This window comes from Mauremys reevesii, linkage group 15, assembly GCF_016161935.1.
Source record: "Mauremys reevesii isolate NIE-2019 linkage group 15, ASM1616193v1, whole genome shotgun sequence".
In the NCBI taxonomy this organism is placed as follows: Eukaryota; Metazoa; Chordata; order Testudines; family Geoemydidae; genus Mauremys; species Mauremys reevesii.
The window spans coordinates 1346215-1361427 of NC_052637.1; the positions used below are offsets into that span (position 1 = coordinate 1346215).

At 51.2% G+C, this 15213-nt stretch overlaps 2 protein-coding genes across 3 annotated transcripts in view; one reads left to right on the forward strand and one right to left on the reverse strand.

Moving 5' to 3' along the window:
* The window catches only part of LOC120383476 (zinc finger protein 271-like), an 88460-nt gene that overhangs the window by 63079 nt on the left and 10168 nt on the right, over positions 1 to 15213 (reverse strand). The gene's annotated exons all lie outside the window — the stretch shown is intronic.
* Positions 6749 to 12701, forward strand: LOC120382886 (zinc finger and SCAN domain-containing protein 2-like). 2 transcript variants are annotated; one of them, XM_039500342.1, is made up of 3 exons: positions 6749 to 6883; positions 7697 to 7822; positions 8938 to 12701. In XM_039500342.1, the coding sequence occupies exons 2-3, from the start codon at positions 7789 to 7791 to the stop codon at positions 10131 to 10133; spliced, it is 1230 nt and encodes a 409-aa protein (XP_039356276.1). In that variant the 5' UTR covers positions 6749 to 6883; positions 7697 to 7788; the 3' UTR covers positions 10134 to 12701. The 2 variants fall into 2 exon arrangements, with proteins under 2 accessions (XP_039356276.1, XP_039356275.1); XM_039500341.1 differs by lacking the exon at positions 6749 to 6883 and adding an exon at positions 7155 to 7573.

The window sequence follows — 15213 nt, forward strand, 5'->3', positions numbered from 1 at the left end:
GCTTTTATTTCCTGCTTGGAAAGAATAAAGTCAAATTTAGTTTCTCAAACTCCCAGAGTCCTTTGTCTTGAGTCATGAGGAAAAATGGCCTTTAATGGATTCAGAGGCTGTCTGGGAATCTTCTTTGAGCAGGGCCGCCCAGAGATGGGGGCAATTTGCCCCAGGCCCCGGGTCCCACAGGGGCCCTCACAAGAATATAGTATTCTATAGTATTACAACTTTTTTTTTTATGGAAGCGACCCCCAAAATTGCTTTGCCCCAGGCCCCCTGAATCCTCTGGGCAGCCCTGTCTTTAAGGCTTTATTTTCCCAACTCTGAGCACCACAGACGGCACATCCCGGCCAGGACCGGCTCTACCATTTTTGCCACCCCAGGCAAAAAAAAAAAAAAAAAAAAAAGCCGCCCGGACTGTGCCACCCCAAGAACGGATGGAATGCCACCCCTTAGCATGTGCCACCCCAGGCACGTGCTTCCTCCACTGGTGCCTGGAGCCGGCCCTGATCCCGGAGCAGCCAGCTCTGCGGGCTCTTCATGGCTAAAAGCCACTGATGGACCTGTCCTCCATGAACTGATCTAATTCCTTTTTGAACCCAGTTATAGTTTTGGCCTTCGCAGCAGCATCCCCTGGCAATGAGACTAATAAAGAAAAAAACAATAGCGTCATTATGGGGTTTACATACAATGACCCTGCATTTTAACTCTGTAGCCGTGCTTTTCCAAATGACAACGCTCCCTCTCTTTCTTTGTGTCCAAATTTCCAACAGAGCTTTCTCAGTGGTAGCCAGCTGTGATGTGCAATGACAATGTGCTACCCCCTGGATGGGGAGATGGAGAAAGGTGAGAGCTAGCAAGCTGTGACAGGCGTACCTCCATCCGTCACAAATTGCTACTCCTGGACCATAGGCCGGAGAAAGGTAGAATAGCAACTGTGACAGGCAAACAGGCTTCATCACAATTTGCTACCTCCGGATCAAGGATAGGGAAAGGCGAGAGGTAGCAAACTGTGACGTGTGAACCCTCACCTGTCACAATTTTCTATCCAGGACCAGAAGAAGTGAGGGTAGCAAATTGTGACAGGCAACCCCCCACCCGTCACAGTTTGCTACATCTGGACACAGGGGAACGGGGGGCAGCACATTGTCACAGAGCAGCAGAAAGGAACACCCAGTAGATGACAGTAACTGACCGGTAACGAATTGCGATGGTGGCTGTTTGTAAAGTTTCGCTGTCCTCCATCTGAGCCACAGCTCCCTGGAGACAACAGCTAAGGAGCCCCTTCCCCGCACACTCACTTTGCTCCACCCCATCAAGCAGGACCCCACAGGGACAGAGTCAGCAGTGCCTCCTCTCTGCCCTTTAACTGTAGAAACCTGCAGAGCGAGTCCCACCCCCAGTCCATGACACTGAGATCCAGGCCCCCTCACTCAGGTTAAACTGCCCCACCCCCTGAGCAGCTGGCTGGGGGATTTGAGTGGGAACGATCAGCTCAGCCTGGCTGATTCATCCCTGCCCCTGGCGGGGCTGTGTCAGGAGTGAATTTTCACATCCCCCCTCCCAGCTGGGGATTGCCTGCAATATGTGTGTGTGTTGCAAGTCCCATGGGCCAGATCCTCCCCTCTGATTCCCACCAGCCGGCGATCTGGCCCCACGGGTTCCAATGGAGCTATGGCCAATTCACACCAGCTGTGGCTGTGGCTTGGGTTACGTCTATGGTGAGATAAAAAAACCCCGCGGCCTTGAGTGTGAGTCTGGGTGAGCTCACTTCGGCCTGGGCTACGGGGCTAAAATGAACTGTGTAGACATCTGGTCTTGGGCTGGAGCCTGAGGTCTGAGACCCTCCCCCATGGGGCTCCAGCCCCCATCCCGAATGTCTGCACTGCAATTTTACAGACCCACAACCTGAGCCCTGTGCAGCCCAGCCAGCTGAGCCAGGCCCGGCCATGTCAGGGGTCTTTCATTGCAGTGTGGATGTATCCTATCGTTTGTACAAACATACAGTATGTTTCTGAGCAAGAGTTTTAGGGTGACCAGATGTCTCGATTTTATAGGGACAGTCTCAATATTTTGGGGCACCTATTACCCCCCACCCCCTGTCCAGATGTTTCACACTTGCTGTCTGGTCACCCTAAAGAGTTTGTCCTACCTGGTTGGGGGCGACTTCATTGTCAGCCAGGGCCACGCAAAGTGGAATAAAAACCAACCCAGAAAGGTAAACGGCCCCGCTGGCGTAATGAGGCCTGGGGTCACTCACACAATATTACGTCTAACTCTGTTACGCTCCCTTTCTTCCCGCACCTGAGCATCACTCGCTGGTGAAAGCCAGGCCAGAGCTCTTTTCACAAGGCAGGACACACAGTTAAAGTTCAGGGCTGTTGTATGTGTTACCCGAAATTGGGCCAGCTAGTAACCTTAGGGAGGACTAATGACCCACCAGAGTTTGGCAGAAAGCAGCAGGTTTATTATACTGATAGCTAAGCTCAAAAGAAGGGGGAGGGGGGCTACATTTACACTCACATACTCATGCTCCCAGGACAGGCACAGCACTGGAGATGTCAGGATCCTTCAAGGTAAGTGTCCCACAGTGCAGCGATGGATGGTGCAATGAAGGTACGTTTTTCTGAGGCACGATGCAATGCAACACAGCAAACCGCTGGCCAGGCGGTCCGGATGAAGGGCCTTCATGAGAGGTACAAGCTTGTGAGTGCACTCCTGAGCACATGGCCCCTTCCCCTTTTAAGGACCTGCTCCTCATGGCCTGGGACTAGGGATGACTTGGCTGGTCACACTCCACCTCAGGCAGTGTCCATGCATTGGGTGTGTGATCGCTGCCTAATTAGAGTCCCAGACATCTTGTCTATCTAGGAGCTCTTCTGATCTTCCAGCTGTTAAGCAGCCCATTCATCCCACAAGCATTCCAGGAAGGGGAGGTGGGGGAAAACCACTTCACAGGTATTCAAAGAGGGAGAGGAGACAAGCTGGGGGGAGTGTAACAGACCTTTTGAGCATACAGGTTATACAGAGCATACAGATCACTGCTGCTCCTACAACAGTATGTATGTAAAACCTTTTTAAGTAGGTGGTAATATTGCCCAGTTGGCTTGGAAGAGAGAGTCCCACAGAGTGCCCTGGGAAAACAGACATCTCAGGCACACAGAAATTATTATAAATAGGACAACCCATTGTAGATAGGATTTGGAATACTGTGAATATCATTTAAAGAAAAGCTATTGGCCAGTAAATCTACAGGCGTTCCGTATACAGACGTCCCCATTTTGTTGCTATTACAGATGGGATGTTAGATGGGGTGGGATCTGAGTTACTACAGAGAATTATTTCCTGGGTGCTGGCTGGTGAGTCCTGCCCACATGCTCAGGGTTTAGCTGAGTGCCATATTTGGGGTTGGGAAGGAATTTTCCTCCAGGGCAGATTGGCAGAGGCCCTGGAGGTTTTTCACCTTCCTCTGCAGCATGGGGCACAGGTCACTTGCTGGAGGATTCTCTGCAGCTTGAGGTCTTCAAACCACAATTTGAGGACTTCAATAGCTCAGACATAGGTTAGGGGGTTGTTACAGGAGTGGGTGGGTGAGATTCTGTGGCCTGCATTGTGCAGGAGGTCAGACTAGATGATCATAATGGTCCCTTCTGACCTTAAAGTCTATGAGTCTATGTTCAAATATAAGGTTCCCACACGATATCTACCTTCCTGATCTTGAGCACGCACATCAAAACACCGTCCCCTCTGATCGTCTTGCAGAGATGATTTCTTGGTCATTGTAGTGTGGCCATTGTATGTGCTGTGTGTGTCTCATTGATTCACAGACTTTAAGGTCAGAAGGGACCATCGTGATCATCTAGTCTGACCTCCCACACATTAGCTCTCTGGACTCAAGTCCCCTGGACCCTTCCCAGCTTGAGAAGAATGGCAGCGTCTCAGCCCTTTCAAAATGCTTCTGAACCCCTTGACAGTCTGGGGATCTCCCCAGAAAGCAGCATTCCAGCCCGTGGGTTGATAACAGACTGGTTCTCACTGGCTGGTCAAACTGTATCTAAAGTGGTACAGGTATTAGGTTCAGCAGATGAAGCATCTGTTCCCTGGATCTCTGTAAGACTTTCACTCTAGAACAGGGGTCGGCAAACTATGGCCTGGGGGCCGCATCCGGCCCTTCAGACATTTTAATCTGGCCCTCAAGCTCCTGCTGGGGAGCAGGGTCGGGGGCTTGCCCTGGTCTGTGCGTACTGTGGCTCCACACGGCTCCCAGAAGCAGTGGCATGTCCCCCCTCCGGCTCCTACATATATGGCCAGTTAAGGGGCACGGTATGCTGCCCCCAACTCAAGCACTGCCCCTGCAGCTCCCATTGGCCGGGAACCACGGCCAACGGGAGCTGCAGGGACAGCGCCTTTGGACAGGGCAGCATGCAGAACTGCCTGGCTGCGCCTCTGCGTAAGAGCCGGAGTGGGGACATGCCGCTGCTTCTGGGAGCTACTTGAGGTAAGCGCTGCTTGGAGCCTGCAGCCCTGACCCCCTCCCATGCCCCAACTCCCTGCCCCAGCCCTGATCCCCCTCCTGCCCTCCAAACCCCTTGGTCCTAGCCCAGAGCACCCTCCTGAACCCCAAACCCTCATCCCCAGCCGGAACCCTCACCCACTCCTGCACCCGAACCCCCAATTTTGTGAGCATTCATGGCCCACCATTCCATACCCAGGTGAGGCCCTCAGGCCAAAATTTTTGCCCACCTCTGCTTTAGAACACTGTCTTCTCCCCCTATGAAGTGGCTATTAACATACTGGAGGGCTTTGCTAGGAAGCGAAGCTGGAATAGCACTCTGCACAGGCGCTGGGACTCCACCCCGCAGCAGGGCTGTTTCACCCCTTTATTTAAACCATTGCCCCGGCCTCCTGATTGATTCAGCTCTGGGATGGTGACCGGACTGGCATGGGCGGTACATATAATAGGCTGGGGAAGGCTGTGCCTCCCCAAACAGCCCCAAGCCGCTCTCCCTCCCGCTGGCTTGCTGCTAGTTGGCCCTAGCCTAGGCAGGCTGCTCCTCTTCCCAGAAGCCTGTTGAGGCTGGGACTTGGGGTGGCTGGGGCCGCCCAGCACTCTGCAGCTGGGGGTGGGGGGCGTGGGCTTCGGCGGGGGAAGGGGGACCGGAGGGGAAGGGCCTCAGGCAGAAGGGGTGGGCCGGGACAGGGGCTAGCCTTCCCGAACCTGTGATTCACCCAGCACCCATGAGGAAATGCAGTTCTGGTGCCTGCGTATTAAAAAGGATGTTGAACAGCCAGGCTCCCAGCATCCCTGTTCTCAGCTCCTCCTCCAGTGGGTAGGGCCTTCCCCAGATGCCGGATCACATGCAGGTCAGAGAGGGGGCTCGGATATGCACCGGAGGGGCAAGGACACCCAGATCTCAGCATATACATAGGAGATTATGTGGGGCTGAGAGGTCCCCCTCTCTTGCAACTTCCCAGAGCCCTGCCTCCCTCCTCCCACTTCCCTCAACCCCATCCCCCATCCTTAGCCCCCCAACCTCTGTCCCTTCCCCTACCACCATTCCCCATTTTCCCCGCCCCCTCTGCAGCCCCAAACCCCTCTCTCCATTTCCGCCCACTCCTTTGCCCCCCAATTCCCACTCTTTGTCCAAAAAGCATTTTATTATCTATTTAAAAGGTCACAGGATTATAGCAGCAAATGCCCCCAATGGCTGGTGATGGGACACTGGCTGGGGAGGGCTCTGAGTCACTACAGAGAATTATTTCCCAGGTGTCGGGCCGATGGGTCTTCCCACATGCTCAGGTCTAAACTCTCCTGCCGACGTAGCACTGTCTTCACCGGGGGTTAGATCAATATACCTGCATCCCTCCGGAGGGTGGATTTTTCACGCCCTTGAGCGAGAGTTGTGCCGCTGTCAGTTTGTAGAGTGGACCTGACCTTAGGAAGGAAAAATCAAACGCGAAGATACAAAACGGGGAATGCCTGCGACATGGAGTCTTTGCTTGGTTGAACTACATTGCTCAGGGGTTGGATTTTTCACACCCTGCCCTGAGGGAGGTAGCTGGGTCGACCTAACTTTTGAGTGTAGACCAGGCCTGATTCTATTTCACCCCCCTTCTTCCTGAGCAGCAGCTAGCCTCTCTGCTGAAGCATAGATCAGAGTCGGTCTTTTCTGCACTTTAGAAGGGGTTACACAGAGTTCAACTTTAGGGCGATTGTATGTTGTAAACCCCTGACAAGCAGGTGTCCGTACAGCCCAGTAGCCAGGTGGCAGGATAGGGACAGTGCAGGGAACCTGGAATTCACCCAGCAACAAAGCGTTACTGTAGGGAATGTAATTCACTCCCCTTCCCAGCTCCCTCTCTGGGTCCTACACAACCCCCTGGGGCAGCCTGGCCCAGCACTGGGGGTTGGGGGTCTTGCACAGAAGCCTGTCAGTGGGGGTGGAAAGAAGGAGCCCGCAGGATCTCTGGGAGGGGGAGAAGGGGGATTTCTATGGGGACCGGGGATTGTCCCCAAATCCGAAGGGGGTGCGGTGGTGGCGGGGTCCTGGCCCCCAAGGGAGCCTGTCTCAGTGCCCCGGGCGGTGGGGGGGGATTCGCTAGAGGGCAGAGAGGAGGGATTTCGGGCGGGGCCCCCCGGCTGAGCGGGGTGTGGGGCGGGGGGGTCCGTAGCTGCTGCTGCCCCCACAGGGCCCTGGGTCGCGCTGGGAGGGGGCGGGCTGCGCTCGCTCTGCCTCTGTTTATCTTCCCGGGTCAGATCCTCCATTGTGCGCCGGGAGCCCGGGCTGAGCCGCTGCCGCTCCCCGGCGGGGTCCGTGCGGGGCGAGCCCGGTACTAACCCCCCTCCCCGCCCCGGGCTCTGCCCGCCCCCGCCCCGAGCCGGAGCCTGCAGGTGAGGGGGGGAGGGCCCGGGGGAAGGGCCGGGCCGGGCAGGAAAGTGACTCTGCACAAGCGGCCCCAGATCTCGCCGCCCCGGGCAGCTGCTCCCTGGCTGGGAAGCGCCCGGCGGAGGGACCGGAGCTGCGGCCCCAGCAGCGAGTCGCCGCCCGGGCTCTGCCCAGGATCTGCCCCCGGGGCCGGCGAGGGGTTCGGGGGGGGGCATGGGCGGGCCCAGGGGGTTCCCTGTTGTGTCCCTGGGACTGGGTTGTCGGGGAGGGGAGGGGAGGGGTGAGAAATGCAGGGCCTTGGTAGCGGCCTGGCCTAATCAGCTGAGTATGTTCAGAAGACGCTTATTGGGATCCGGGGTGGAAATTCCTCCATTTCTGGAACTGGAAACAACCCCCCTGGGCAGGGCTGGGAAAACTGACTGGACTCCCAGTGCTGGAGGCTGACCCCACCAGGCAGAGGCTGCTGTGGAATACAAAGGGGGCACCCAGGGGAGAGGCCCGGTCCCCTCACTCCCAGCTGCTGGGAATGGGGAGGGGGCCGGGATTCCTGTCCCTGGACTCTGCTGAGGGGCTCCATCTCCTGGCTAGTGGGTGTGTGATATACGGGAAGGCCCCTTCTTTCCTCCACCGGCTGGGAGGGACCAGGAGCTCCCACCTTCTCCCCACCCTGAAGCCTCCTGGCTGCTCCGAACAAGGTGGGGGTGCGATTCTGCTCCTCTGTCTCTACTAGACCTTTCATTTTATCTGCCTCCTCCCTGTGACTAGTGGGCTTGTGGCTGGGGCAGCAGGTGCTGAGTGGGGGACTCTTGTTGTTTTAGGAGCTGTGACCTTTGAGGAGGTGGGTGTGTGTTTCACCCAGGGGCAGGGGGCTCTGCTGGACCCCACTCAGAGAGCCCTCTATAGGGACGTCATGCAGGAGAACTACGAGGCGGTGATCTTGCTGGGTAAGGGATTCCTGTGCCCTCGGTTATTGGAAACCTGGCGGGGGGGAGTTGGGGGAAGGGGGCGGCTGTGATGTTTTCAGTTGGGTTTCTCACATTCTTTCTTTGTCATGTAGGTTACATCTACACCACAGTTGGGAGGTGGGATTCCCAGCTCAGGTAGATGTACATGCAACAGTTTTCCAAAAACAATGCCTAAAAATAGCAGCACAGATAGTGGCTAGCGCTAGCCACCTGACTACATGCCCAGGGGCAGGGCAGGATTGTAGTCAGGGGGTAGTCCGAGCCACAGCCCATGCTGCTATGGCCATACTGCTATTTTTAGATGCTACTGCTTGTTCATCTACCAAGCTGGAAATTACACCTCCCAGCAGCTGTGCAGACAGACCCTGCGATTTCAGGGGAATGACCACATAGTCCCCACAACTCATTTAAGACACACTTTGATCTCCACTCCCCCAGCCATGGGACTGAGGAGTCAGAAACACAAGGGAGATGTTAAATCATCTCCATCCCTATATCCATTGAGGTGGCAGAAGCATTGTATTGTCCTGTCTGTATTCATTCATGTCTCTTCCCTTCCCTTCCTGGGACTAGCTCCATCCATGGGGCAGATGTCACCCACTCACGCTGACTGAGATCTGGGATGAGCTCCCCGCCCCCAGACTTTACTTCCCCCGAGGTCTTTCGAAGGGATCTGGAGGCAGAATGAAATTTCTCCATTGTTGGTCCCCGGTGCTGTGTTGTCCAGATTATTTCTTCCAAACTGAGGCTCTATTTAAAAAAAAAAAATATTTTGAAAGCTGTTTGTGGCTTCACCCTGTGGTGCCGTTGTTCTATCTGGTGCAATACATTGTGAAATTAGAGTGAGAAAGAGGGTTTAAAAGAAAAAGGAGCCTCCATGCTTGGACGATGAGCAGGAATATCCCAGTTCTAGTGGATCATGGAGCACCAGGGACACACTTCAGAGAAGGAAAAATTAGAGAGGGGTTAGTAAGTGTTCCCTTTCTCGTCTCCACAGCGGTTGTGTTATTTTTCCTCTCTTTGCTGTTCCCCTTTCATTCCTTTCTCCCCGCACGTGGGATGACTCCTGTCCGGATTCTCTCTCTGTATTCCAGAGGGTGCTGGGATGGTGAATGAGGAGGAGAATCCACAGCGGGAAGGTGTTGAGGATGTGGATCTGCAGGGAACGGTATTGGGAAGATCCAAAGGGGATTTTTATGAGAATCATAAACCAGGAAAAGCCTGGGGAAATCAGCGCAGGTCAGAGATGTTGCTGGGATATGACCCAGGGAAGAAAACATGTGAACCCATAAATGATGGCGGAGATTGCAAGGACCTCAAGGAAACCACAGCCCAGCAGAGTATGCCCACCGAAGAGAGAAAAAACACATGTACCGAGTGTGGGAAAAGCTTCAGTCGAAGTTCACATCTTATTTCCCATCAGAGGATCCACACGGGAGAGAAACCCTACAAGTGTCTAGTCTGTGGGAAAGGTTTCAATCAGAGCTCAAACCTTATTTCCCATCAGAGGATCCACACGGGAGAGAAACCCTATAAGTGCCTTAATTGTGGGAAAGGTTTCAATCAAAGTTGCCATCTTATTAGGCATGAGAGAACCCACACAGGTGAGAAACCCTATAAATGCCTGGAGTGTGGGAAAACCTTCATTCAGAGTTCAGATCTTATTTCACATCAGAGAACCCACACGGGAGAAAGACCCTTTAAATGCCTGGACTGTGGGGAAAGTTTTGATTGGAACATGCAGCTTGTTAGACATCAGATGCACCACACGGGAGAGAAACCCTACAAATGCTTGGATTGTGGGAAGGGGTTTAGTGACAGTTCAGCCCTTATTACTCACCAGCGACTGCACACAGGAGAGAGACCCTATAAATGCCTCGATTGTGGCAGAAGATTCAATCGGAGCTCACACCTGACTCGACACAAGAGAACCCATTCTGGAGACAAACCCTATAAATGCCTGGAGTGTGGGAAAAGTTTCAGTCAGAGCTCATACCTTATTTCACATCAGCGAACACATACAGGAGAGAAACCCTATGAATGCCTCGAGTGTGGGAAAAGATTCAGTTGGAGCTCAGATCTGATTTCACATCGAAGAACTCACACAGGAGAGAGACCCTATAAGTGCCTGGACTGTGGGAAAAGTTTTAGTGACAACTCAGCCCTTATTAAACATCAGAGAATCCATACAGGAGAGAGACCCTATAAATGCCTCGACTGTGGGAAAACTTTCAATCAGAGCTCCACCCATATTCGACATCAGAGAATCCACACAGGAGAAAAACCTTGAATGTGGGAGAAGCTTCAGTTGGGGTCAGCGTGTATGGGGCATTCGCAAATCCATACAGGGAAAAGATCTCTTAAATATCTTGTCCATGGAAAATGTTTCAAGTGGAACGGACACTGGAGGCGCCACACACAAGAGAAATTTTATCAATTCCAGCACTAGGAATGGCCACAGTTTATTAAAAAAAAATCCAATTCCCCTGCACACGTCTTTGACGTCTTTCACACTAAGTCAGACTCATGAGGGCTGCAGATGAGCGTCTCACACCTGGAGGGGGATTTGTATAAATCCCAAACACAGCCTGATACTTCTGAGCTTCGTTTCCTGGTTCCATCTATGGGTAAAGCTGCTTCTGGGCTGTTTCCTACCCAGCTCAGATTGCAGAAGGGAATTTGGGTTTTCTCCTTACATTAGGATGATGATAAAACTTTTGTAAATAACATGATCATATAAGAAGGCTCCAACGGAGGCAGGTTTAGGGGAAACCAGGAGTAAATCTGTTCTCCTGAGTTTGAGTCAGAAGAGACATGCTCTGGGACATCACTTTCCATGAACCTAACTGTATTGTACAACCCGGTCTGTATTGTGGGTGGTTCCCTCTTTGCTGAAGGCCTTTTGGTCACATGGAATCGTAGAATGTAAGGCCAGAAGGGATCACAGGCCACCCAGCATCCACACACTAAGCCCTACAATGGAAATGAAATACTTCCCATCTTTGGATGTTAATTTAGTTTGATGTGATGAAAAGCCAATTTACCGGGGACTTCACAAGACAAATGACCCTTTGCCAGAAGAGGCCTTTTTAAATTTTATTTGGCCTTTTCCCCCACCCAATGCCATGAGATATCTGTGGTGTTTGAACAATTATAATTCTAAATAACCACAATAAACAAACACCAATGGGCGAGTGTGAGAGTTGCAGTCTGAGAGGCAGAGACTGAAATGGGGACGGAGGTTACTGCCTGATCCCTGCAATGTGGTGAGATCCCATCAGGAGCAGGGAGAGTGTAGGAAGTGGGAGATGCAGACCTGGAAAACTGCAGGGTTTTCTTTTGAGAGCCAGCCAGCTGAAGCTGAGAACTGTGAACTTGCTGCACTGGGGCCTGAGAGAGACAGGGGCTGTCCTACGAATGTTGGGTGAAGCCATCCTGGAATAGGAAGGGGCTACATAAAGGATCAGGCTGATTATTATGAACCATGTTCATTACGGTAGGACTTAAGGGCCCACTAAGAAAGGGTCTTCCTTGTGCTAGGCACTGTGCAAACAGAGGAGCAGATCACAGCCAAGAAGGAAGCCAGGGAACTAATCCATAGACCTGTTCAGCCCTGAAGCCAGGCTGACCCCCATCACCAAGGCCAAAGTGAATCAAAGAGCCTGACAGCCTAGCTGTTGCCCCTCACCCAGCTATCACTATCTCTTGTGTGGGGATGGCACAGACTCTCTCTGCCCCACTCACTCTTCACGTGCCAGGGACATCCCTGGAGGTGGGGGGAGGATAAAACCCTCTGTTGAGATTGGAGCTGCTGCTCCTGCTCATCTCTGGCTCATGTTAATCTGAGCTTCCTGCTCTCAGAGCATTTGCTTCCCTGGCTGGATCCTGGCCCCTCTCATGGATTCACTGCACTTTTCTACCCATTGTCAAATGTTGCTCTTTTGCTGGTGCCTGGGGGAGTTGAGAGCAGAGGTGCTGGATTGATAACAAGAGCTGTGAACTAGGGTGAGAAGGTTGGATGAGGCTTGACAAGAACCAATAGCTGGAGATTAAAGCCTGACAAATTCTAATTAGTAACAAGGCACCATTTTTTAAACAATCATAGAATATCAGGGTCAGAAGGGACCTCAGGAGGTCATCTAGTCCAACCCACTGCTCAAAGCAGGACCAATCCCCAGACAGATTTTTGCCTTAGATAGCCCCTTCAAGGATTGAACTCACAACCCTGGGTCTAGCAGGCTAATGCTTGAACCACTAAGCTATCCCTCCCCCCGTCACAATGAGGGTGATCAACCTTTGGGACAAACTACCAAGGGACACGGTGGGTTCTCCATTACGTCATGTCCTCAGATTGCCTGGCTGCCTTCTCTTGAAGATTTGATTTAGCCAAACACAGTAAAGGAATAAATGGTTAACATTTCTCTATCTGTAGTACACAGGTGTTCAAAGAATCGATGTGCCTAAATGATTAGTGCAGTCCTAGAATATTTGATACTGGTTTGGATTTGCAGTAATACGTACTTCGGTTTTTCCCTTGTAATATATTTGGGGGGGGGAGCTTAGAAGGGTTAGATTTTTATCAGTAAATGTTGGTAAACATCGATTTCAGGGCACACACACATTCTCTCTCTCTCTCTCTCTTCCATACCTGATCATTGAAATTTACAGCCAGGCAAAGAAAGAAACCTGCCACTTGAGAACTTCTTAGAGTTTGATTTAAGGAGATTTATGTGGTATATTTTGACACGTGATGTTGAGAATGTGTGTGTAACGGTTATAAAGCTTTAACATTTTAAATCTCAACATCTACTGTCATTAAAGGATTATTGTCTGATGCCCCCTATAATTTCCCACAACAGTGACAATTTAAATAAATTAAACTAAAATAGTGCTTAAAACCCATAATTTAGCGCAACTGGGAACATTGATATTGGTAAAAAATAATAAAAAATTATTTAAAATAAATGTTATCCAGCAAAATTATTTAAAAAAAATCAAATTCCTCCAAGCATATCTATTTATATACCCCTCCTCCTCTCTGCTCTGATTTCTTTAACAAATTCCCCCGTTCGGCAAACACGAGAGCATATGCTTCTCATCAATTACTTCATTAGTCATCTGGATGTTAATTTTACTACTGACTTGCATATATTTCTGGACTGGCTATCTTACTTTCATGGCCCAGTTGTCAGTTATGTTTCCATGAGCACATTTCCACAATATTAATAGACTTCAAAGCCAGAAGGGACCATTAGCTCATCTAGTCTGAGCTATAACAGAGCCCAAAGAGTGTCACCCAGTTTTACTTCTTTATCGAGCCCAGTCTCTTGTATTTGTCTAAAGTGTCTCTTTCAGAATAATGGCCAGCCGTGATCTGAAGGCAGCTTGCTCCACTGATTACATTTCTCACTGTTGCAAGTTTCCGCCTTATTTCTCAACTGAATCTCTCTGGCTGGAGCTTCCAGACAGTTCTTGTTATTCCTTTCACAGCTAGATTTAAAATCCCTTCAGGACCCAGTACTTGTACATCACAATCACGTCTCCTCTCAGTCGTCCATTTGATAAAGGGGTCCTCAAACTTCAGTGCACCGTGACCCCCTTCTGACAACAAAAATTACTACACGACTCCAGGAGGGGGGACCGAAGCCTGAGTCCACCTGAGCCCCACCACCCTGGGCGCGTGGGTGGAGGAGAGGGGGAGGGAGCCCAAACCCCGCCACCCAGGGCTGAAGCCCTCAAGCTTCGGCTTCAGCCCGGGGTCCCAGCAAGTCTAATGCCAGACCTGGCGACCCCATTAAAACAGAGTCGAGACCCACTGTGGGGTCCCGCCCACACTTTGAGAACCGCTGAAGCAGATTGAACTTTAAGTCTGTCACCAAAATGCATTTTGTCCAGACTTCAGATCAGGTCTGCAGCTCTTTTCTGCGCTGTTTCCAGTTTTTCAACATCCTTTTTAATGTGCAAATACCAGAACTGTATTTGCTATCTCACTGCCACTTAAGCCAATGTAAGTTACGTCACTCAGGAGTGTGAAAAAAAATCACCCCCCAGAGTGCCATAGCTCACATCGACCTAATGCGGTGTCTATAGCGAGCTATGGCGGCGGGAGACGCTCTCCCATCGACTCATCACGTCTTCGCCAGAACCGCTATATCGATGCCTCAGCATCGACTGCAGCGGTGCTGATTTAGCACGCAGAATAGACAAGTCCTCAGTACTGATCTACCCAATGCCATAGCTAGAGGTAAAATTACCTCCCCACTCCTGTGTTGCCGCATCGAAGGATCACATTAGCCCTGTTTGCCCCAGCATCACAGTGGGAGCTCACGTTGAGTTGCTTGTCCATCATGACCCCTAAACCTTTTGCAGGCGTAAGTTATACCGAAGTAATTTTGTAGTGTAGATCAGGCCTAACTCTGTTCCACTCCCATTCTTCCTAAACCGCAGCACTAGCTCGTGTAAAATCCTCACTTCCTACAGGAATGTCATTTTCTCCGGCGCCAGGCAAATTACCGGACATCAACTTTTGTAAAGTACTGATCTCGTGAAGGCACATCAGCAGCAGATGATCCATCGGACACCCTAGAACAAAAGACTGTGTTCATTGCTCTTCCTACCCTCCATCCCCACTTCCTCCATGAGTTGGGGATATGCAGGCATATTCCTCCTGTCAGGGGGGTTGCAAAGAAAAAGGAATACCCCCCCACACACACACACACAGACAGACACACACAACAAGAAGGACTAAGTTATCTCTACGTTGCTGGACTTTGCGAGGGCAAGATTTCTAAGCAAAAGCATGGGATCCCCAGCTATACAGCCTGGGATAGCCCTGAAAAACATGTAAAGTTTGATTACAATATAAACTCTACCTTTTGAAACTAAAGACAGAGTCATTTGTGTGTGTACATTTAACTGCTTTAACCTTGTAAATAATTCCCATTTTGTTTCCTTAGTTAATACATCTGTAGCTAGTTTTACTGGATTGACTACAAGTGTTGTCTTTGGTATAAGAGATATGATGCAACTGGCCTGGGGTAAGTGACCGGTCCTATGGGACTGGGAGTATTGTTGTGATTTGGGGTTTAAGGGACCATCTATCACAAAAGGAAGCTCACCTAGAGGCAAGAAAGACGAGACTGTCCAAGGAGGCTGTCTGTGACTCCAGGGTTAGGCTACTGGGGCCTGAAGAGTTTACACTTAATATCTGGCTGGTGAAATCTAAGTATAGAACTCAGCTGGGGGTTGGGCCCTGTCTGTGGGAGTCTGCCCTGAGGTTGGCATTCATGCTCTTGAGCCGCTGAAGGACAGCTTGACACTAAGCAAAATCTCCCTTGCTGCCGATTGAACCTTTAGTTCTTGTCCTACCT

Excerpts from the sequence above, each read along its gene's own strand:
- LOC120382886 (XM_039500341.1), top strand. The coding sequence starts at position 7,405 with ATGGGGAGGGGGCCGGGATTCCTGTCCCTGGACTCTGCTGAGGGGCTC. Across the intron at positions 7,574-7,696 it reads TCCTGGCTGCTCCGAACAAG|GAGCTGTGACCTTTGAGGAG; the intron begins GTGGGGGTGCGA and ends TTGTTGTTTTAG. Across the intron at positions 7,823-8,937 it reads CGAGGCGGTGATCTTGCTGG|AGGGTGCTGGGATGGTGAAT; the intron begins GTAAGGGATTCC and ends TCTGTATTCCAG.